Raw genomic sequence first — 23,894 nt, 5'->3', positions numbered from 1 at the left:
TTGCCTTCCTCTCTCGGAGCTAATCATTTATGGCTCCAGTTACATTTCCCACAAGGTCTTTGGACTGCAAGGGGAATCCTTATCCAACCCAATTAATAGAGCAATGTTGCACTTTTCAGCTGTCCCCCACCCAACCCATCCATCAACATGATTTGCACACATTAATCAAGGCATTTACAATGGGTTCACCAAGCTTTCCCTCTCACTAGATGAAGAAATGGGACTATTTGGACCTGTGAACCATAACTCTTGCAGAGTCCCTGAAGTCCCGAGCTTGGCTCTGCTAAACGCACAGACAAGGTGAGTTATTAATTACCAATTGAGATAAATGCCGGGAGAGCATCCCTGAATCATGTCAAGCCAATTTGGATGGTTATGGGATGGGGAGAGAGGGGGAGGCAATGGTCGGTGAGGAGTGGGTTTCGTCTGTTCCAAGTGCTTTTGGACAGACTCCAGTGTTATTTCTCCTCATTTAGACCCGGCTGGAGTGCCCTGAGCTCAGGCCAGCATCCACATCTCTTAACCCAAGGCAGCCTCCTTTGGAGCAAAACGAGGAATCAAGCTTCACAGATGAAGGTGGGCTGGGAAATTCCGTTCTGAAGAGCAGCCTGACTGAAGTCCTTAATTTAGAGAGAGAAATGCCGATGCTGCTGGTGGATGGAACACCCCCTACCGGGGGCTCCTGATCACACAGATCGTGGAATTGAGGGAGACAAGGAGAAAGGCTGAAGACCCTGGGCTTCAGGATTGCGACGGGCTTTCTTTCCTGTCCTGCAGCCAACACCCACGCTCCGGGACAGTCCCTTCCTACCCCGTCTGCCCTCACACACTGGATTGTAATAATAATACCACCGTGTTTATACATCTTGTCTTTTCAGATGGATTCAGTGAGCTCTCTTTGCGGACGCTTTGTGTCATGTCTGTCTTTGTATTTCCAAAGGCCTAATGTTACTAATGTCTAACATTTAGTAAACCCTCAACGAATGTTTGTCAAAACATGAATGAATGGCTGATGGATGGACGGATGGATGGATGGAGTCACACCCTAATGACAGAGACTTAAAGAATTTTAAAATTTTGAGACAAACATTGGCCACCTCTCCAGCCAGGAATGGAGAGCACTTCTAAAACATACTGAAGTTATTTGCTCAGAAACTAAACAGGAAAATGTGTTTATATTTTTCCAATTACTTCTTTCTACTTGAAGTAAAATTCCCCTTTCTTCACTTCACTCCTCTTGTGTTCTGGAAATTCTAGGGGTAGAGGTCTGGGAATAGGCACCATGACATTGGGCTGGGTCAGCCCACCCAGGGGAAACCATCATTTGAACTAGTTTTTCTCCAAATGTGGTCAGCAGACCACTTGTGTCAGAATCCTCTGGAGTGCTTGATAAAAATGCAGATTCCTAGATTCCATATCTGACTTAATGAATCAGAATCTCAAAGGCCTACAAATCTCAATTTTAAACAAGCTCTCCAGTGTGGCCACGCAACACTGAAGTCTGATGAGCACTGGTTAGAATCTCAGTGGTTCTGTCCTGTGGGAAAAGTATGGGTTAGGTGCCATCTCTGTGGATTCAGCATCTGTTCTAGACAATAACAACGACAATACTAATAACATTAAAGCTAGCAACGGCTGACACAGGAGGGTATCCTATGAGCCAGGCACCTTGTAAAACACATGACACACATTTTCTCAGTGAAACTTCACCCCTGTTCACGGAGGTGGCATTGCCACGCCAGTTTTACAGACGACAAAACTGAGACTTTGAGGGGTAAAGTGACGTGCAGAAGTGGGCTACAGAGACTGAACCCCGAGCCCAGGCTCTTAACTATATGATGCTACAGTGTCACCTATTCAGCAATCAGGGAAGTGACATGAGAAGGAGCAAAGCATCTAACTTTCAGAGCTGTGTTGAAACAGAACAGAGGGAAACAAAGACAACTCCCTAGTGTGGCCAGGAAGGACATGGGGCACGGCGACTCGTGGATAAGCTCAGCTTCGGAAGGGCCATCTCCCACCCCTCCACCTCCGGGCCTCTGCCAACAGACTGGAGACAGCATCTGATAGGATTCCATGGGAGCTTCAGACGGGCTCCCAGGCTGGCTCACAACGATGGGAGCCTTGGGCTTCTATAGACAGAGGGCTGGGGCTCCTGACGCCAAGTTCTGGGTGATAAAAGGGTGGAGGGAAGGAATAAGGACTGTCTTTCCAGGCCAGAGAGCCTACCAACGCCTCCCCACCTCGAGGTTTCCACTTTGAGAGAAAATCTACACGCTTTCTCCTACCCCTGGCTGTGATGAACTAAATCTCACACCTGTCTTGGTGGTGATAATGAAATATTATCCGCCTGTCACTTGATCTACATGTTGTGTGTATTCTCAGACTTTAATGAGCTCGTATTTGTCTTCTGTAGCAAAAATATTTCTTTGAGTCTCTCCTTTTTCAAATTGGGGTGAGCAGTTCAAGTAAAGATCTCTCACTATTAAAAAGACAGTCTTGCTCCCCGGCACGTCTGTCCGAACCGTTTCTACTACTTCGCAGGGGCCATGGTAGGTGAAGTTTGTCCCTTCAGAAGCAGCCAATGCTTCCTGAGTTTAAGTTGGTGGTCATATGGCTGGGGGTGTTGGGAGAATTTGAAAGCCATGGGAGTAAGAAGGTAGGAATCCATAAATTGTTTTGGGGGGATATTTTTTCAACAGGGTTGCTCGTCTAAGTACCAGAAGATCCAGAAAGTAGTTCAGTGAAAAATCTCCCAAGTTTCCCAAGGAAGGTACTTAGTACCATTCTAGATGCATCAGAGAGAAGTTCATTCATTCCACATCATGGCTGGCTTAGGTCAGTGGCTCTCAAAGAGAACCGGCCTCAGCATCCTCTGGAAATTTCCTAGAATCTGCATCAGCATTCTCTGGAAATTTACAAGAGATACAAATTCTTGCATCCTACCCCAGACCTACGGAATCAACCGGGGTAGGGTTTAGCAATCTGTGTGTAATCAAGCCCTCCAGGTGCTTTTGCTGCAAGCTAACATTTTGGAACTACTAGCGTCTGTAGGCATTAGAGCTTCTTTCTCTCATGGAGGAACTCAGGTTGAAAAAGGCTGTTATGGGCTTCGAATATCTATATCCATATTTATATCTATATTTATATCAGTTTAAAATATAAAAAAAAAGACTATCACTTTAAACTTGAGATTTTTAAAAAATGGAGAGCATTCCTAGATGGGAAAATGGTTTGCCTCTTCCAGCTCCCTTTGGAAGGGCGCTCTATTATTTTCCCCATTCATGACGTTTATAACAGATGTGTTCACTGCAGCTGCTCCCCGGGCCTGGGCGGCTGCTCTTACCCACCCACTGCTACGTTTAGAGACCCACACAGCTCTTCAGAGAACTGGAAAAGCAGGACAGAGCTTGGGGCAGAACTTCCCCCCCCCACTCCACCCCCAAACAAACAAAACAGTGATGTAATTAGCGTGCTACAGGATTGGATCTGCAGTTGATGAGGAACAACTTTAATATTTATCAATAAACAGCAAAGTGCTGAGCACACCTCCTAGGGAAGTAATTAACCATAAAAAAGGATACTCTGCACAGAGGAATCTCCTCCAAAAAAAGACCTCAGTTAATTGTGAATTGCTTACATACAGCAGGTGAGATAGAATCCATGCCTACCCCTTTCACCTGACACAAGCAACTCTGAATTAACTGGGAGTTTCTTTTTATAAACACAGTGCAGAGCCTTTTTTTCTTGGTGGTTAATTACTTCCTTGGGAGGTTGCTTTAATAGTTCCCATAACAAGGCCATTATTGTCTTTAGCATAATCACTGCCTCATTTGCTTTTGTGCCCTGCCTTTCCGGGTGCCTCTTGCCTCTGCCTGCCAGGAGGGGCCCTGAACTGTGCTCCTTGGGCCGTCCTCAGGCTGGAGACTTGCAGGGTTCCTTCTCCAGCCCCGCCACTTCAGGAATTCGGTTTTCTCCTGGTGGGAGCTGGGATCAGGGTGGGGCTGGTGGAGAGGGAAGTGGGTGGCACAGGGCACATTGCGGGAGACTTAGTCCCCCTCCCCTGGGCGCACCGTTCCAGCCTGTTTGCTAAGCTTTCAGCTGCTGACACCAGCGACAGGGAAGAAAGCTAGGACAGCAGCTCCTTTCTGGAAGAGGAAGGAGTGGATCTGAAAACAACCGCTTTGCTTGGTGAAACCACCAGGGACCGGAAGCAAAAACAGTGACCATTACCAGGAAAACTAGTGCAATTTTGACCGTCTCTCTCGGGGGAAAAAATGTATATGGAGTTACGGCTCACTTTATTCACAAATGAATTAAAGTGGCTTCTATTTTGGCTCTGTTTCAGGAAGGTAAATGAATGAACGGGAGCTCTGTAAACTGCATCACTCTATGAACTTCTTTTTGACTGGGGTACTCCTATCAGCACATGCACATTTGTTGACTTACAAATTGTAGACACGTTACAACTGCAATCATAGGTTATGGAAAGTGTAAAATGTCTATCAGGAGGATGAAGAAAAAGAAAAATAGTGTGTCTGATACTTTCAGCCTTAACCCAATGGATTGCACCTCACTCTGGACATCAGTGAAGCTTACTGACCCCTTGGGGCCAGGAGGGCAGGGGCTGACAGTCCCAGAGCCCAGGGACTGGCACATACAAGACAATACATATTTTTGTTAGATAACCAGACTCATACCCTCTTATACCCTGAAATAGCTTCTGCCCTGAGGGGATTCTGAGCAGTTAGTCCTTTTGGTAGGGGTGGATGACAAGCTGGTACCAATGTTACGGGAGCATGAATCTGTGTTCTCAGGAAATCAGGTGGTCCATATTGCTACTGCACCCCCACTTAGCCCCAGAATCTTAGCACTCCACCAGGAAACAACACAGGAAAATTCAGCTAGGCGTACAGAACAGAGGTTAGCAAACTTCCTGCAAGGGGTCAGAGAGTGAACATTTTAGGCTTCGTCTCGGCCAACTAACCAACATTGCCTTTGAGGGTGAAAGCAGGACTAACATAAATGAATAGTCGTGTCTGTGCTCCACCAAAACTCTACCTATGGACACTGAAATTTGAATTCCACATAGTTTTCATGTGTTGTGAAATATTCTCCTTCTTTAGGTTTTATTCCCCCCAACCGTTAAAAATGTAAAAACCATCTTTTGCTCGCAGGCCGGTACAAAACCGGGCGGCGGGTCGGATTCGGCCCAAGGGCTGTGGTTTGCCAACCACTGGGTAGAACACGGACTTTGGAGGCAGAGCTGGGTTTGGGTCATGATTTTACTATTGGTGACGAAGTTATCTTTAAGAAGTTACTTAATTGCTCTCTAGGCCTTCCTTGGTTTCCTCATTTGTAAAAGTAACATCTCAAAGGGCTGGAAGGATGAAGGGATGCACTGCTCACCACCTCTTAGCTCAGGGTGAGCACATACTGTCATCATCAGCACAGATTCGTTTGTTACTCCCTGCCCTGGAAGGCCTGGCAGGGACGGTCACCCAAAGGCAAAGCCAGGGCCCGGCCACCTTTCTGTGGCAACGTGTACTTGAGAAACCAAAGCCAGCATCCAATCCCAGTGCCTCCAGCCCATGTCTCCAGGAGTCCCCACTGGCCTGAGGATGCCCGTTCTCTGCTGCGCTTGCTTCAAAGGAAATGTTACAACAACATTTGACAATAGCTGAGGGGAGGTCTTTCAGGATAAAGGACTCATGATGACCATCTATAAACAATGCTCTGCTCTTGAGGGGCTGGGAGTTAGAAGACGCTTGCTCACCTCCCTCATTATCCTTGTTATCCGCACAGGAGGTTTCCATGGCAACGTTGCATCCAGGCCCTCTCCAGCCGGTCTGGCAGACACACTGCCAGCTGTTCTGACCCAGTGTGCATCTCCCGTTGCCGTTGCACAAATCGGGGCAGCCATCTGGTTGGAGAAATGGAGAGAATGAGAAGGAGGAACGTGAGGCCGCGCTGGGGCAGCAGGGGAGCCATGCAAAGGGGGAGCAAGGCCACAGGGCAGCCGCTGGGCCAGCCGCGGAGTGGGGCCCGGACCTGCCTTGGGAAGAGTCGGGGAAGCAGGCGACGCATGCGGTTGCAAGACGTTAGCAGGGGCCCAGATGCAGAAGATCCCCAATGACACTGACCTGTGCGTAGGGGTCTGAGGCAACCTTCCCAAAGTGGGGAACATTCCGGAAAGCTAAACTAGCCCTGAGCTTACAACACACCTAGCTAGGCCATTATTTCCAGCCCGCTGGCTCCGGATGGATGCTACCTCAAGAAAAATCTTTTCTTTCTTTCTGTTTTCAGAAGAGCCTTCTGCAGAAGAGAGAAAATTCCCTATCAACCCAGAGTGGAGGCAGAGTGCCCTCCATCTTTCAGAATTTTAAAGCTAAATTTACATGCGATTAGCACGAGCTTCTTATGACCAAGAGCTGGATGGTTCTGCTGGGCTATTTTCATATTTTTGTAGTATTTCGCTTTAAGGGGCACTTAAAAATGTTGGCTGCCAATCATTCAACCTATTTATGGCATGATTTTAAAATACTGCAGGATCGGAAGGCTGGGGAAAGAGTAGGTGCTGAGTGCCATGAATCGGGAAAAGAGAGAGGGATGCTCATGCCCGTGGGGGACGGCAGTGGGGTTCGAGTGATTCCTATTTTGTGGTTTTCTTTTCCTTTTGGGTGTGTGTGTGTGTGAAATCAGCAGCCCACCTCATTCCCTAATTGCTCCAGCACCCAAAACAATTGCAGCTATTACTCTCCTGACCTAAGCGTGGGCAAAGAGAGCCTGGATGAGGAAAGAAGAGAAAGAGCTGGGGGCACTATAGTGTGATGGGGAGTCAATGTGGCAGAGCCTCTGTCGCCATTTATAAGATGTAGAGAGAAGCACAGGATTGGTAGGATGTGGCCACACTCACAAAACCTACTTGCTGGCAAGAATTCCTAGATACGTTTTTATTTTTCTTCCCTTTAACGGCTTTACTGAGGTGTAATTTACATACCATAAAATTCACCCGTTTTAAGTGTACTGTACAAGGCAATGACTTCCAGGAAATTTACGGCATTGTGCAACCTAGGTATGTTTCCCTACTACGTTTAAGACCATTAATTTAATTGTCCTCAGAAAATAACTCTCCTGAATCTCTCTCTCTCACTCTGTCTTGACATCTGCTACCATCTCTATCTCCATCTCTTTCTATATCTATTTTTAAACTACACAAAGAGCAGGGTAGCTTGGGCCATGGCGGAGGGAGCACTTTGTAATTGATGGAGGTAATTGATTTGAAACCTTTGTGGCCCACATCTTCTGAATCGAAAGTGTGCATCTCCCCCTACTTCTCTCTCCAGCGTTCCAGAGGCCGACACCTGGCAGCCTTCCTCTCTTCCCTCGAGTACCCCTTACAAGAATGCCAATAAACCTAATTTGTGCAAGTGGCAGCGGTGGGAATTTAAAGGACTCCTCCTAAGAAGAAAGGGCTGGAGGGTTTGAAATTGAGTTGAAATTTACTTCTTTAAGGAGTTTCACTCCTCAATGCTTATTCTCTCCCATCCTTTCCAGAATGTGGTATGCATGGGTTAGGACCTGGGAGAACAAGGTAAGCAACAGAGGAGACGTGCTACATGCAGAAGTCTCTGTAAGGAAGACGAGCTGTCTTGAGAGGAGGAATGAGGAGATGATTACCAGCGAATCTTTTCTTTAGTTGAAGAACCTGGCACTAAATGCAGGATGTGAGCAAATCATCAGTGTTTGCATATCTGAAAAAAGACTTAACTTGTCCCCATACCTATCCTCACAAAAAGAGTCACATTTCCATTCCTTCCTTACCAAGGAGGTGACCACAGCCCTACCTGGAATACCTGTGACTCTCCCCCTTTATACTTTGAGAGAGAGCGCCGGGAAGGGAGGCCAGCCCCAGTGGGTGTCAGAGAAATGCCACAAATATTTCTGCAGGAGCAAAATGCAACTCAGTAGGAAAAGCCCAAGGGACATTTCACAAATTCTCGAGGAAAAGAGAGTATCTTCAACCTCCAGCCACCCCCAGCTTTACAGTTTCTACCAGTAAGTTTTAGGGAATGGATCACACAGAATACACTACGAGAGACCTACCAGCATTCACCTGGCACGGTATCTATTATATGTGCTTTGCTATTTACCTACTTTGAGGTCTCATGTTTGAATAAAATCATGCACAAAGTCTCAACAGAAGCCTCACTGTGTAAGAAACCCACGTCCACTACATAAAAGCCAAATTTGCGAAGAACACTATACTAGCATGTCAGTCAGAGATATGCACTCAAAATATGCAGGCTCCTAGATCGAACAAGGCTTTTTCCCCCTTCTCTTTCTCTCTCGATTCCCCCCCTTCTCCCCTGACCCACTGAAGCGAGATAAACAGACCACAGTCCTAGGTTTTCTCCACATCGTGTGAGGAAGATGAAAACACGAACAGTGGGAAGCTCGCAAATTTCTGAGAAGTTCTGGGGCAGCTGGGAATTAATGGACGGGACTTTGTTTTTTAGCTCGAAGAGGAAGAAAGCAGCCTTGGTGAATGCGTGGCGTTGCTAGGCAACCCCAAGCTACCCCCCAGCACAAGTTCCTTCTGCTGGTGGCCTTCTGAGGAGATGATTCGTTGTGTTTCTAAAGTGCAAAGCCAGCCTCCACTTAAGGGAAAACAAAACGTAGCAAGTAATTAGTCTGGAGGGCAAATGGGTATCAGGTAGTGGCTATTCTCTGGAGAGGAATCTGTAACTGGTGTTGAATTGGGCTTATGGGCTCATACTTTGGGATCCATGAGGTCTCCTGCATGGAGTCTTCTGGATTTCAGGCTAGCTAGCACTGCCCCTTCCCTGAGTGCCTAGCTCCGAGACCACCGATACGGGAGGCCTTAGGCACAGCTGTTTGATTCTGTGCAGGTGGCGAGCTGGCTGTTGGAGACTTCAGGTCCTATCGTGACCCTAGACTAGAGATTCTCAACTGAGGCAATTCTGTCCCCCATCCCTCCCTCCAGGGGACATGCGGCCATGTCTGGAGACACTTTTGATGATCACATCTAGGGGAGGATGCTACTGACACCTGGTGGGTAGAGGAAGGATGTTCAGCATCTTAAAATGCCTAGGACAGTCCCCACAACAAAGAATGATACAGCCCCGAATGTCAGTAGTGCTGAGCTTGAGAAAGCCTGCCCTTGATCTAAAGCTGCATGAGAGCTGAGATTTCCCTGTTTGCTGTTGCATCCCAGCACCTGCCCTAGTGTCAGGCACATAGTAGGTGCTTAAATGAACGGAAAACAATCGGGTGGTGCCAGTATCATTTCAGCCTGGCTCTCATCTATAGACTCTTCTGAGAGTGGTGAGAAGCTAGTGGGACTTCTTTCTCAAAGATCTAAGTCTTCTTCACAGAGAGAACTTTCAAGGGCAACAGTGATATCTTGGGATGGTTCTCTCGCACTTCCCATACTTTTGGCAGAGTGGAAATGGAATAGTTTCCAAGACTTTTCTACACACAGAATTCCAACCACTAGGAGAAGTATATCTGTTGGCACAGTTACCAGGTAGGCAGGCTTTTTGTCTTAACAAAAATTAGAGCTGATGCAGAAATTTGGGATTAAAAACAAAACAAAAGCCAAGCACACAGAGGACTCCTGAATTTTCAGCTCTTTCCCTGATCTCTGGACCTGGACTCCAGCTTGCATTTCAGCATCTCCATCTGTTCACTCACAAGCATCTGAAACTCAGCAGAATTCAGTGTCTTGATCTTTCTTCCCCTCCCAAACTCTGATTCCTTGATCAATGAGTGGCACCTGCATGTACACCCCACTGGCCGAGACTGAAACCTTGGAGTCACTGTTAATTACCCTCCCCCACCTCCTCTCTCATCTCATGTATCTGGTCAAAAACCAAGTCCTGCCTAATTTTCCTCTTTACTATAAGAAGCCCTACCTGCTCTTCCTAAATATCTCTAGAATCTGCTCTCCACTCCTACCCCTACTGTTACTACGTTAACCTAAGCCATCCTCATCTCTGGTTTAGACTCTGGTCAAAGCCATCTAACTGGTCTCCCTGCCTCCGGTCTTGCACCATCATCCATTTCTCTCTGTTCTGGACATTGCTGAAAATACTTCTAGAGCTTTCCATTGACCCTGGGGCAAAGTCTGAAGTCCCTACCCTGGCTTCCAGATCTTACATGAACTTGTTGTCAACACATCAGCCTAACTCAATATCACTTTAGGCTTTGTTCAGACTGAAGCCATTCGGCCTTTCCTCATCTGCCTAACTTCAACCCATCCTTCGCCCAAGTCATCTCCAGGGAGCCTTTCCAAAGCTCCCAAATCAAGGCTAGCTCCACCTGTCCTGGTACCTTTATCCTACCCTATCCTATCCCATCCACCACACTGAATCCCAACTGTCTGGCAACTCCCTGATGCTTGCTAGCCCTTGTAGCAGCCCTTCCTTAAGACATTTTATTGTCACCTGCAGGAAAATTGTTGTAATAAAGGTACACATCATCATTCACTGCCCTTTGAATGGGGCCCCTAGAACTGTGCAGTGTACAACTGCTCTGGGCATTTCTGTTATGACGTAAACCTGTCAGGGCAGGGACCACGTCTATCTTGTTTACTCTTGGATTGCCAGTACTCAACACAGAGTCAGGGGATGCATGAACGAATGACTTTTGACCGAAATTAGCATCTCTAATGCCTTTGGCAGAGTGAAGATGGAATAGTTTCCAAGAATCTTCTACACACAAGATTCCAAAGACTGGGGGAAAAAAAAAATCCATCGACACAGTTACCAGATAGGCAGGCTTTCTGCCCCAACAAAAATTAGGCATGAGCAAAATAATGTCTACGGCACAGTAAAAAGGGGAGCATAAACGTACTTGAAGAAAGCTATACTTGCCATAAAAGGCTTTTCTAAAAAAGCATCAAGAAACATTCTGCCATGTGCAGCAACTGAGAGGTAGAAATAAGTGGCTAATACGGTAGAAAGGATGTGGAGAGAGAAGGAGGATTTTAACATGCAACATCAGGCGCACCTTAGAAAAGCGGAGAGGGCAACACCCAGATGGGAATGCAAGTGAAAACACAGAACAGGCTGCATGCCAACACGGACAGATGACAAGGAAAGCCAGAGAAAGGAGACGTCCGTGCTTGGTTTAAGAGACCATTAGGAGAGCTACTGCAGCCTGGACTACATCCTTGTAGGAAGGCTTTTCTGAACCAAGGGGAAAACCTTAACCCAGTTCGGAGTCAGAGGTCTGAGATTAAAACCTAGATCTGCAAAAAAAAACCCCAAAAAACCTAGATCTGCCTCTTGTTGTCTGTGTGACCCTGAGCTGGTAGCTTCACCTTTCACCCCCGTCTGTAACACTATATATCTTGCTAATAAATCTTATTTCGTGTCCTTCCCAACAGAATGCAACCTGCACGAGGGCTAGGATTTTTGCATCACTTGTTCACTGAGGTATCCTCAGCGTCTAGAAAAATCGCTGGCGTATGACAGACACGCAATCAACGTTTGCTGAGTGAATGAATGAAGAGGGATGATGGTAATACTTACTCTATACAGATGTCAGAGGGGTAAAATGAAATGATAAAGGCAAAGATTGAGCTTGAGCACACTGTAAATGCTCAATAGAGAGCAGTACTTATAGTTGTTCATGTTGATATAATTTTTGATATTACAAATATTATAATTAGCAGCAGGCTTTTTTTGGGGGGGCATAGTTTGAAGTGCAGGCCACTTTTTCTTGCCTCACCTCCAGATCAGGAAAAAAAAAAAAAACAAGAGCCTAGCCTATTTGAAATTAAGAAATGGAGGCTTCTGGGGTGTCCTGAGTGTGCGATTGCATCACATTCTAGGAAATCCTCACTCCCCTTTGCCCACCACCCAAGAATCTAGTAATGTCACTAGAAGTGTTTTCAGAAAACCCACTGATGCTGAGGGTGGCTCTGAAGGGCAAGAGAGCTGAAGGTGAAATAAGTGATGACTTCCTTTTGGGCGGCATTGTACTTTTGCTTGTTAACTTAATGAGGGAACCCCCCCTCCCCCAACTGTTTTAAACATGACTGTTTTCTCAGAGCTGCGCACTGTTGGAACTGAGGAACGGACACACACTGGAAATATGTAATAGAGTCTGCCGTTGCACTCCAGAACTCTTTAGACCTGCAAACAGCTGAGGTGCGGGGGATCACTGGGGCTCTGGTGGCCGTTTCTACTAAACAGCAGCGACAAACGCTCAAAAATTAATCTGGTGTTTCGAGACACTCCGGGGAAAACTCCAACTAATTTGAGAAGACTGACAGCCAAAGAAGCATTCTGGTCCCAGAAAACAGCAAGGCTTGTCCTCTAGCTCATCTCTGTGAGCAGGAAGGAGTGGTGAAGAGGCACAAACTGGCAATGGGCGCTCAGCCATGAACCTGAGCTTGAACAACTGCCCCTGCTTTGTCAGAGAAGTTGTGGAAAATCCAGAGGCAGATGTTCCTCTTCGTTTCAACAGCGTGTGTATGTCTTTAAGGGTCTGCATAGGGGTGGGGGTGGAGGGGGAGGGGGAGGGCTGGGAAGGGCAGTGATCCTTTCCATGGTCTAACGTCCCTCTTTTGCTCATAAGGCAGAAGTCATGCCCCTCCACCCTGGCAGCAACAGAAACGGCAGGGCTTCCGTGAGGTGACGTAAGTTTGGATCCAGCTGTCAATGCCACATGTTTCCTGGACGCACCACGATTCTCACTGATCAGCATCATTTCTGTCAGTATGGGAAAAGGAAGGCAGCGGGCTCAGCCTTGGGCTCAGAAAACGAAATGTATCTTATTTTGTACTGTTTTGATGCTTTGAACTCTTATTAACACAATTTTTTTAGAAGTAGAAATCATGGACTTGCCTGGTGGCGCAGTGGATGAGAATCCACCTGCCAATGCAGGGGACACGGGTTCGAGCCCTGGTCTGGAAAGATCCCACATGCCGTGGAGCAACTAAGCCCGTGCGCCACAACTACCAAGCCTGTGCTCTAGAGCCCGCGAGCCACAACTACTGAGCCTGCGTGCCACAACTACTGAAGCCCGTGCTCCACAACAAAGAGAAGCCACAGCAATGAGAAGCCTGCGCACCGCAACGAAGAGTAGCCCCCGCTCACTGCAGCTAGAGAAAGCCTGCATGCAGCAACGAAGAACCAACACGGCCAAAAAATAAATAAAATAAATTAAAAAAAAAAAGTAGAAATCATGAGGGGGAGGAAACAGAGTTTAGGCGGCAGTAACCGGGAATAGCTCTTCTTGGGAGGGAAATCCCATGTCAATTGCTTAGTGGATTGGGACTGAGTCATTATCACCCGGTAGTACTGGGGTCCAACACAAGCCTTGCTTTCCTTGAGGGGAGCCTGCTTTCTTCCCCTGGAACAACACCTTTCTTTATCCCACTTCACCCAATCAGAGGAGGATGTCATGGGTAGTGATGCGCACATATCAGCAGGTTGCCAAGGTCCACAGCAACTGGGGCCACGATGAAACCCGCTGCCAATGAGCCAGGAGTTTCTCCCATCGCTTTAGATCACAGCACTGCTTCTCAAAGTGTGGTTCTGGCACCAGAAGCAGCAGCATCACCTGGGATCTCATTAGAAATGCACATTCTCAGGTTCCATCCCAGACCCACCATTCAGGACCTCTGGGGGGATGGGGCCAGGCAACCTGCATTTTAACAAGCCCTCCAGCAGGTTCCGATGGCTGTTGGGTGAGAACCACCACTTTCAGGCTTAAGTCCTAACTCCTTAAAAGGGCTTCCAAGGCCCTGCCTGATAGGAACCCGTCCATTTCTCCCCTTCTCATCTCCTGTCACTTGAGTCTCTGCTCTGACCTTGGCCACGCTGCCCTCCTCTGTTCTAGAACATAGTCTGGATCCTCCTCCTTTTGCACTTTTGCAGATCCCTCTCCCTAAACTCTGCTCCCCGCACTCACTTGGCAAAGCCATTTATCCTTGTCTGAGCCAGCGGTCGCTCAGGGAAGGCTCTCTGACTTGCAGCTCAGGGTTCCCCCTCCATCACATGACTTCACAGCACCACCTACTCCTCCTGAAGCACTCACCATCATTCTGATTCCTCTTTTGTTTAGAGCAGTGGGTCTCCACTAGGCTGCGCATTAGAATCGCCTGGGAGCCTTGAAAAATCCAGACGCCAGGCTGCACCCCCAATTAAATCAGAATCTCTGAGGATGAGACCCAGGCATCAGTATTTTGATTTCTTGAGCTCCCCAAGTGGTTCCTCTGTGCAGCTGAGGTTGAGAAGCCTCAACGCTCATCTTCCCGGGAGCCTCCAAGCCTCCCGAGTGCAAAAGACTCTGACTCTGTGGTACAGGCTGTTTTCCCAGCACCTGGCATGAAAGCTGTTTGTTGAATGAATGCATAAATAAACCATGTGGTGCCTCTGCTGCTTCACTGGGCCCTTGATGCGGCAGCCAGGCAAAGGGAGAAGATTCCTGCGGGTCACACCCCAAGCCCCTGGATGGATGACACCTCCCCAAGCAAAAGAGACAGTTGGTTCCAGTACAGGGTCTAAAACTGAGCTGATGCCAGAGGCGGTGGAGGAGTGCTGGAGGAGTCCCTGCCTTTCACCTTGGAATAAACTGATCCCTCCTGACTGAGAGAGACAGGATAGAGCAGCCAGCGAGGGAGGACAGAGGCACGTTGGTAGATGGAGAGAGTAACAAGAGTTCCACGAAGGCAGGGATGACAATAATCAGAAAGCCCAATGGTTTAATTTGGTTCTTGGAGGATAATCAAGTTACTGTAGCTCGGGTTGCTTACTCCCACAGCTGTCCAGCAAATAATGAATGTGGTACCTCCCTGGTATGGAGATAGGAACAAAGGCACGGGCTTTGATCTCTTTTTCGTTATTTTTAACCATCCAATTTCTACACCCACTGAGCATCCCTATAGCCACAGGAGGCTCGTAAAAATACAAATAACACCTAGAAGGCCTGTGGGCACGGACTGGTTATTTACCGCAGGCTTATGGCTCCCTTTTAACTGCTGTTAAGATCAGGCTGATGATAAATTGCCCTGTCTATTCTTTTGCTGTTTGCATCCCAACTTTAGAAAATGTAAGGAAATCACTAAATGTTTGTTTCCTATAGATGTTAAAAGGGCTAGACAAAGAACCTGCCCCAGGACCGTAACTCTGGATTTTAGGAAGCTTTTAAGAGAATGACAACAATAATAGCAATTCCTCAACTAGACATTTCTGTGTGCCTTGGCACTCTTTTATATGCCTCTCTTGCATTAACTTACGGTTACAACAACCCTATGGTGAAGGCCCTAGTATTACTCCCATTTTACAGGAGAGGGAATGGAGGCACAGAAAAGTTAAGTAACTTGACCAAAGTGGCAGAGCTGGTTAGTGGTGGAGCCAGGATGTGAGGTCGGGCTCCAGAGTCTCTGCTCTCAACTAGGGGGACCGACTGTCCCCGTTTGCCTGGGACTGTCTGGGTTTTAGCCCTGAAAGTCCTGAGCCCCAGGAAACCCCTCAGTTGCATGCCACCTGGGATAACTGTCATTATCAAGGTCAGCGAGTGAGGGCTGGGCTCTTTTCACTGGTCGTCGTGGAGGCGAACACCCCCCCCAAGAGCAAGGGAGAGGGCACAGACTTTTATACTGGGTTACTTGTTTGAGGACGTTGGGCCCTCCAGCAGTATCTGTGGCCTCCTTGGGCCAAAGTACCAGGTCAGCCCAGTAACCATGTGGCAGTAGCGTGGTGAAGGCAGTGGGCTCTGAATCCAGCCCTATCCCTTGGCTGTATAATCTCAGGCAAAAATTATAAGCTCTTTATTCCTTAGTTTCTTCATCTATGAAACTAGGGCAAGAAGGGTACCTATCCTAGAGGGTTGTTGGGATTTAAAAGAGAGAATACATATCATATTACTTATCATACTTAGCATGAGTGTTAATAGGTGTTAGTGCACAAAAATACGCATGGTGTGTAAACCATGTGTAAATAGTAATATGATAGTAAATGATCCAGAACTGATAGCTATTATTATTAGTGTTGTTGTTAAAAGTAACCTTGAAGAAAACAAAAAAGAAAAAAAAGTAACCTCAAATAGTAGCAGAAGGGTCCCGTATGGCTTGGGAGAGCCTCTGATTGGCACTTGAATTGGTGATGGCGAGGGAGTGTCCGCTACTGTTTACACCAGGATCAGCGCAGTCAGTGGAGCAAAGACCCCAGGAAGGTGCCCTCCCAAGAGGAGGAAATGGAAATGAGAAAAGTGAGATAACTTCCTGAAAGGTACATGAGTAAGATGGGCACATAATGTGACACGTTATCTTCGGAATCCCCCTTAAATGCAAGAGGCATGTGAGGTGAAACCATAAAGGATCCCAGGGCTGAGAAATCTCATTCAGGCTCAAAAAAGCATGTTAACAGAGAGGGGTGGTCTTCCCGGGGCGTGGAAGGGGAGCCCCGTGGAGCAGTAGAGTCAGGGTCGACTCAGCAGTGAGTGCGTCCTGCTTGATTGGGGGGAATAAAGGGACACCACTTGCCACTGACGAGTGCGGGTCCCGGTGCTCAGCACTTCACAACCTCATTACTTCATTGAGTCGTTTCAAGGAGCATATAAAGTACAAATTACTATCATCATCTGTGGCTGAAAAATCTGAAGCTCAGAGAGTTAATGAACTTTCCCAGGGTCGTAATCAGTGAAAGTGGTAGCCTGAGGGTTTGCACCCAGGCCCGTCCAACTCTGGGCCCATGCACTTCGCTTCCCTCTAACCAGGGAGGATTCTACAGGGACAGGGTTGGCATCGGAATAACACACCCCTTGCTTTGACTCTCTGCTTCCCGGGCGATCTTCTGATCTTAACTTCCTTTCCCATATAGATTTCTCTTGAGGGAGACAATACACTGAGAAGGAGATGTGGGTTTTCCTCACTGTGGATTAATCGAGGAACATTTTGAGTTTATAGGTGGTTTAGGGTAGTGTGAGGTGTCAGTCTGGAGCTTGACCCACTCTGTTAATAAGATGAGAAGCGGACAGGATCCTGCCGGGTGAAGCCACCCCATGATGTCCTGCCTGAGTGGCTTGGTGGTCCCCAGTCAAGAGGGTTGCCCTTTGTCTCCAGCTCTACCCCACGCCCTTGATGGGTCTAGCGTGTGGAAATCAGGAAGTGAAAGGACTTCTAAGGGAGAAATCCCAATGCAACATCAAGCATGTACGGAGTTGTTATAATGTGTCAGCTTCCAGAGTAAATTCATGAGCTTATTCTTTCATTCATTCGGTAAATATCTGCTGAGTATCTACCAAATGTCAGGTACTTTCTAGACACAGAACATATAGTGGTAAACAAAAGAGACAAAGTCTCGCTCTTAAAGGTCTTACATTCTACTGGGGGAGACTCATAGTAAACAAATAAGAAATTAATATGGCATGTCAGATGGTGATAATCGCTAGGGGGGGAATAAAACAGGGAGGGGAACTGTGATGGGGGTGGTGTGTGAGGGGGATTGCTGTTATGTATGGGGTGGTCCGGGAAGTCCTCGCTGATGGGGTGATGTTTGAGTGAAAACCCTAAAGGAGGGGAGGGAGAGAGTCATGCCAGTGTCTGAGGGGACAGGAATCCAGGCAGAGGAAACTGTAGGTGCAAAGGCCCTGAGGCAGAGAGTGCTTGGGGTGTTGGAAGGACAGCAAGGTGGCTAGTGTGACTGGAGCAGAGTGAACAAGGGGACAATGTGGGGACAGGGTAATGCGGGGTGGGGACAGATATATGCAGAACCTCGCAGTTTACTCTGAGGATGGTGGCTTTATTCTGAGTAACAAGAGCTCTGGGGATATTTTGAGCAGAGGAGTGGCCCGATGTGACTTGAAGTTTTAAAGGGTCCCTTTGTGCAAGGAGAACACACAGGGATGGGGCCAGGGCGGGATCTGGGAAGCTGGCCAGGAGGAGGCCATAGGGATAGTCTTGGTAACTGTCGTGGTGGCTCAGGCAGGCTGCAGGGGTGCCCTGCTACCACGGCTCTGTGTGGCAAGGCTAATTCTCTACGGATTTCGGGTTCCCTACACATACCCTCCAAAAGAAAAGACTTCTGAGACACAAAAGCAGAGGATAAAATACTTCGTCCATAATACAGCACTCCGGTTATGCAAATACATTTGAGTCCTCAGCTGAGAATCAGTGAACAAATGGGGTTGAGGACACGGGATTCTGCCCTCCTCTCCAAGTTGCTTTTCCTTATTAAAGACAACAAGCAGAGTGAAGGGAAAGGGCAGCATGGGTGGAGGAGATCAGAGAAGCACGGGGTCTCCCAGGCTCTGTCCCTATAGACAGGGTTGGCAGTCTAACGTGGAACAGCTCCAGCAAACGAACTTCCTGACTTCCTTAACATAATGACTTCAGACCACAGGCTGCATGTATTCTGCCAGCTTTGTCTAGTTCTTCTTGGCATTAAGGCCTCCTTGGACCACCCCCAAGCATCCTCCCAGATTATTAATCCTGGACTTTAAATCCCTTTGCATTCTGTTTATCTCTATAGGTCAGCTTGACGCATCTGAATTGTGGCACTCAAACACACTAAAGCTATCTCTATCTATCATCTACCTATCCACCCATCACTTATCCAATATCTATTTATCTATCTATATTTATATTTATTTATTAAGCTATCGAGCTTTCCCTACCAATCAATCTCTCCAAATCCTCTGAAGGCGTGCTCTCAGAACACTGCATATCAAATGACCTCATACAGAAACCATATTTCGTCTTATTTTCTTTACTTTCTGCCTGGTACAGAAACAATAAAAACACTGCAATCTCCCCTCCGCTTTTCACCTTTCTCTCCTCTGGCTGGCATGGTGTCTCCCACCCCGCCCTTACTCACGAAACCAGCACCTTCATCATTCACCAATCCCCATCCCTGTGACGCGGGGAACCCTGTCGTCCTGACCGTATCCCGTGCTTTGAAACTCTACTCGCATGTAGTGTTCTAGTCCTTTTCTTAAAGCGTATTTTAGCTGATCAAGGACTTAGGGGGCAGGTTGCTGGTCATGATAGGGTTTTTAATCTACCAATTTTGCAAGAAGTCTCCATCCGTAAGAGGAATGAGGAGACTTGTTTTCCGAGAGTATAGAATTCCAACAATAGCCCATGCTATTGTTAGGTGCTATTCTTCAGTTTTGCATAACGAGTGTGCCCTTAGGAAGGCAAGAGCTTCCTCTTGGAAATCCTCTCATTTACAGAGAAACAAAAAATCCCTCCTTTCAAATACATTTTAAACATGCAAAACAGCAGTATGTTTCTGCTGTCACATTTTCGCTAAATGGATAATTGAATGGTGAATGGGAGCGGCTACTCAGCTGCTTAACCTGCCGAGTTTCCACACATACACACTCCCAAATTGCAGCCGAGCAATCCCCGGGAGGCAGAAAGCATGACTGATTTTTCCAATAAAGCTACAAAAATCGATAATCCTTGTAGACGGAACGCTCGCGTCTCTAACCATCTCAGAGCTTCACTTGCTCTGCTAGCCCTCCCACACAAGCCTCTGCCTCTACCCTGGCACATGTTACCTATTCCATACCACCAGGACTTAGCCTGAGTTCTATTCCAGTTCTGCTGAATGTCCCTTTTAGAGAGGCCCTGCCATGCGTCTTGATTTAGAGATGCTTGGGTTTTACGGGGCTCTGGGAAACGTTGTTTAGCTTTTCCGGAGCTCCAATAAGTTCTTATGTATGGCTGTGTATGCTGGCATGATTAATGGTACTTGCAAGGTCTTGGAGCTTTCAGAGGTCACCCTGTGGGTACTGAATAACACAGCGCAGGGCCAAAATTACCCTTGGATGAGAATCCTGGCTCCACACAAATGCAATGGCATCGCCTGCTTTAGTCGACATTGCCCAAGACTCGGTACCTCTCCCTGACTGTGCTTCTAAGGAAAGTTACCTCTCCAAAACATTTTAAAGATAAAATGGGAACCATTTTGGTTTCTTGGTGATTTCTCCATGCTGTGTCATAGGTACCAGGATAAGAAAGAAGGCTGGGAAAACCAGAAGGCTGCTATGCTAGTCTCTGACAAGACGCCCAAGGTCAGGGTAGACAGGCCACGGTGCGAAGCAAATTAGGCATCCATGCAAAATATGCTACAGTGTGCAACGCTGTGGTTGAGAATTTAAATGCACGAAAGTCAAGAGATTCGAAATGATGGTTCCCACAGCAACTATAACTCAGTTCTCTGGTGAATATAAAATTAACTTCATTGCAAAACATGCTGTTCGATTTACACCTTAATATAGTCACGGCAGAGTTACAGTTGCTGTGAGAACGCTAACTCTGAATTGTTTTGAATAATTAGTTTAATGAAAAGTTGGTAGCAATGTGAACTCTGACAGAAAGTCAACTTAAATTTAGGGGAGTTGGTCAAGGACGCCTATGCTGAGGGGCAGTAAGTCATTTTCGAAATCTGAGATAAGTTAGGGCACTCCTTGGCCAGGGGGCACTGGTAAAGCAGAGAACCCCAAAGCATACTAATGGGGGGGTCATTCTCCATCACCAAACAGATGCTTCTGCAGGTGGTGACCTTACCAGTAGGTGAGGGTGGCTCCCTGGTGCCCATATATACTCTGATTTCATCGCTGGCCTCCATAGTAACCCTCTTGTTGTAATTACCTGGGGTCAAAGCAGCTGATCAAAACAGTGTACTGGTTACACTGGTCTCTGTCAAGTCAACCTGGATTTAGAGCTCACCTCCCCCTGTCCCTGCCAGTTAAGACTTCCACTGATTGTCGAACCTCTCTGAGCCGGTTTTCTCACCTGGACGATGCTGATGACAACAGTTTCCACCTCGCAAAACTGAAGTGAAGATTTGACGAGAGAAGGTCAAGACGTTAAGAATTTGGCACCAGGACTGGCAGGTTTTAGGGTCAATACTCAGTAACTATCAGCTATTATTATCCGAAAGGGGAAGTCAGTCAATCCGTAAATTCAAAACATATATGACGTCAATTATTTGTCCCGTCTCCTTATTTCAGCCCAGACCGATTTGGTGTAAGCCTGAGTCAGCCGGCAAGGGGTGATAAAGACAGAAATGTGAACTGGAAGAAAGCTTCCTAAGCCATAGTGTGTCTTCAGGAAAGATACCTGAGGCCACTTCTATTGAAGTTCGGAAACGAATCAGTTGATCATCTCTTCCACCAGATGAATATTTCCTAACAGTTTTGGTTACTGTTTCCTTCCCCATGAATCTGTTTTATACAATAAAGAGTAAGATGTTTTCACACCCTCCCAAGGAGTATTTTTCACTCCACTGGGAGTGATTCTGGGTCATTTGGAATGTATGCACTAGGTTACAGGCCCGCACATCCTTCGTTCAAGCCCTCATGTTCCCAACTCAGGAGGAATCCTGCATTTACTCAGTTTTGGTTATTCCCTTTGCTATTCCTTCTTCCAATCCAGCTCTTGACTTTGTAACCCATGGGCTGTTTGGGAAGCTAAGAAACCCAGTATTTTTTTTTTTAACATTATAACATTTTTTTAAACATCTTTATTGGAGTATAATGGCTTTACATTGTTGTGTCAGTTGCTGCTGTATAACAAAGAAGAAACACAGGATTTTTGAAGCCAACTCACAGTGGCTCTTCACTCTTTTCCTCTCCAGCTTTTCTCCTCAGATCTGATGTGCTTTCTCTTTTTCTCTCTCTCTGAAACGGCTCAGAGGGTCATACCCAGGGAATCTCAAGCCAGCTAGCACTTACAGAGCACCTTCTGTATTCCTGCTCAGGGCAGGGGATCATTCAGGCTCTTTCTGGGTAGTACTTTTGCTGCTGGGTGGCAGGATTGGCCAAACCAAAGGAATTGGTCCTGCCAGAGGTCGTCTTTCTTAGGAGCCACTGTCAGGGTTTTAATAGAAAGGGGTGAAGCCCCAGCCTGGCAAGAAAAACCAATGAAAAGCAAACTCCCCAGCAATGTGCACTTCTAGCTTCTGAAGCCATTCCCAGCTGGCTTTAACTCCTGTCTTCCCGTGTCAGCCTCATGCTGTTTCCAGGGGCTCTGCCTCCTTCCCCTCAGTCTTGGCCTGTGGCTTTTTACCTCGCTGCGATCAGTATCAGTAACATTTTCATGTCTGCCAAAAGGTGGGATTTTATAACACTGCCATCGTTTGCTTTTACTGCTCAGAAAATATTTTAAGGTTGCATTGCTTAGCGTAACCCAATCTCACTGGCGATGGATGCGGAAATTTACATGTCAAGGTAATGGCATCCCAGGAAGCTGAGGTCAGTTAGATGCACTGAAACCGACCTGTGGTCCTGCCAGGTATTTAACTCAACCTGGAATTTCACTTCAGTTTCTTCCGAAACCTGAGTGGGGCTGCGAGCTGAAACTGCAGTGGCCGAACTCCCTGCTGACCAGTGCATCTGGCCTCTTGCACTTCCCTTGAATTTCGGTGTCTGCCTTCAGGAGTAAATTTAACCCGGAGGCCAGTTCGGCCAGGTGGGCTTGAATTTGCCGGCAGATCTACGGTGAGCGTCACCCGCCCTGGCATTTTACACACCGTGCCGTGGGCACCTTGGGCTTTACCAGATTTGCCAGCACTGAGGATGCCAGTGGCTACCTTGGCTTTTTTGACTTTCTAGAATGTCACCCTGAGGCCATTATGACAGAGGAGTCCCCAACATGGTGCCCCTTGAACTCCCCCAAATGTATGTTTGCTTATCTGTTCTAAAAATACAAATGATGATTTGTTTGTATGATATTGAATATTTTGAGAAGCGTAATGTATGGAGACAAAGAGCAGCCCCGGCGGACCTTTGAAAGCTTCCATTCTGAACGGCCACATGGAAAGCACAAGTCGATTTCTCCCAAGGCAGCAAAAAAGCCATTTCTTTATATACTCAGCTATACTCATATATATGAAGAAATCGTTCTTTTAATCTACGTACTTTAAACGTATTCAATATTGGTTTTGATCTACTGGACGAGCTGAAACATTATGGTTGATTCAGGAGGCTCAATCCATTGTGGCTCAGACTAGATTGAGGAAGGATTTCCATTGCTTTCCTGCAGACCTTGAAAGTTTGCATCCCTGGTAAAGGCAGTTTCCTTTGACTCTAATGAAGAGTGTCCTGATTTGCAGGATCAGATGGCAAGCTGGGTGCGTAGGACAGCCTTTGTCGTTCCAATGTCAATAAGTTGAGTTTTCTCCCCAACACATGCATTTGAAAATGGCCAGGTGTTTCTCTCATTTTTGCATCTTCCTCTGAAGGATGTTTATGGCATGCTCGCATGCAGAGAATGTGAACGACTGTTAGTAGAATATCACGCTGGGAAGTGTTCCCGGGAATCAGCAGCCTGATCTGAGACAGCTTGGAGGGAAGAGCACGGTAATCTAGAAAATGCAGAAGACACGTGCTCTGCTGTCCTGGGGTAAAGATCAACAGGTTTACACTCTGCTGTACTGGAGTCTTCCTTCTGGGTCATGCCTGCAAAGCCCATGGAAGGAATTCCCCTAAGGAGAGCAAGACAGACAGCACATATGCCCAAGAAGCCGAGGCGAAGGGGCTGGGCAGGGGGACTGTGTAGGAAAGCCCTTGAGCCCAGTCATGGAGGGGAAGTGACGGCAGTGACAGAGCTCCAATCACTGATGGTCAGTGTTACTTCCTCGGCTGTTCTCCCCAAGGCAACTCAGGGAGGATCCTCGTTCCTGGCCCTTTACTGCACTGCTCTGGCCCTTGCGCCTGTTTCACACGGCCATTCCCACTAATCCACCGTGGCCATAGAGAGGGCACACGTGCCAGCTCTGTAAGGGAAACACTTCTCCTCTACCATCGTAATTCTATCAGACTGAGGAAGAGAAAGGGACATAGGGACCTCAAGCAGCATGAATTATTCAGGCACGGTTAGTAAAATACAGGTATCCAGATTCCTG

The 23,894-nt window shown here is 47.2% G+C and overlaps 1 protein-coding gene across 7 annotated transcripts in view; it reads right to left on the bottom strand.

Moving 5' to 3' along the window:
• Positions 1–23,894, bottom strand: part of TENM2 (teneurin transmembrane protein 2) — a gene marked incomplete at both ends in the record, with an annotated part of 991,817 nt that overhangs the window by 118,665 nt on the left and 849,258 nt on the right. For all 7 annotated transcript variants that reach the window (XM_082650012.1, XM_082650013.1, XM_082650014.1 and 4 more), the window contains one exon: positions 5,777–5,923. In XM_082650012.1, the coding sequence (XP_082506138.1) occupies positions 5,777–5,923 (147 nt within the window). The remainder of the gene's footprint in view (positions 1–5,776; positions 5,924–23,894) is intronic.

This window comes from Grampus griseus (assembly GCF_964374135.1).
Source record: "Grampus griseus genome assembly, chromosome: 3".
NCBI lineage: Eukaryota > Metazoa > Chordata > Mammalia > Artiodactyla > Delphinidae > Grampus > Grampus griseus.
The sequence above is the reverse complement of the archived record's forward strand: the minus strand, read 5'-3'. Positions and strand labels throughout refer to the sequence as shown.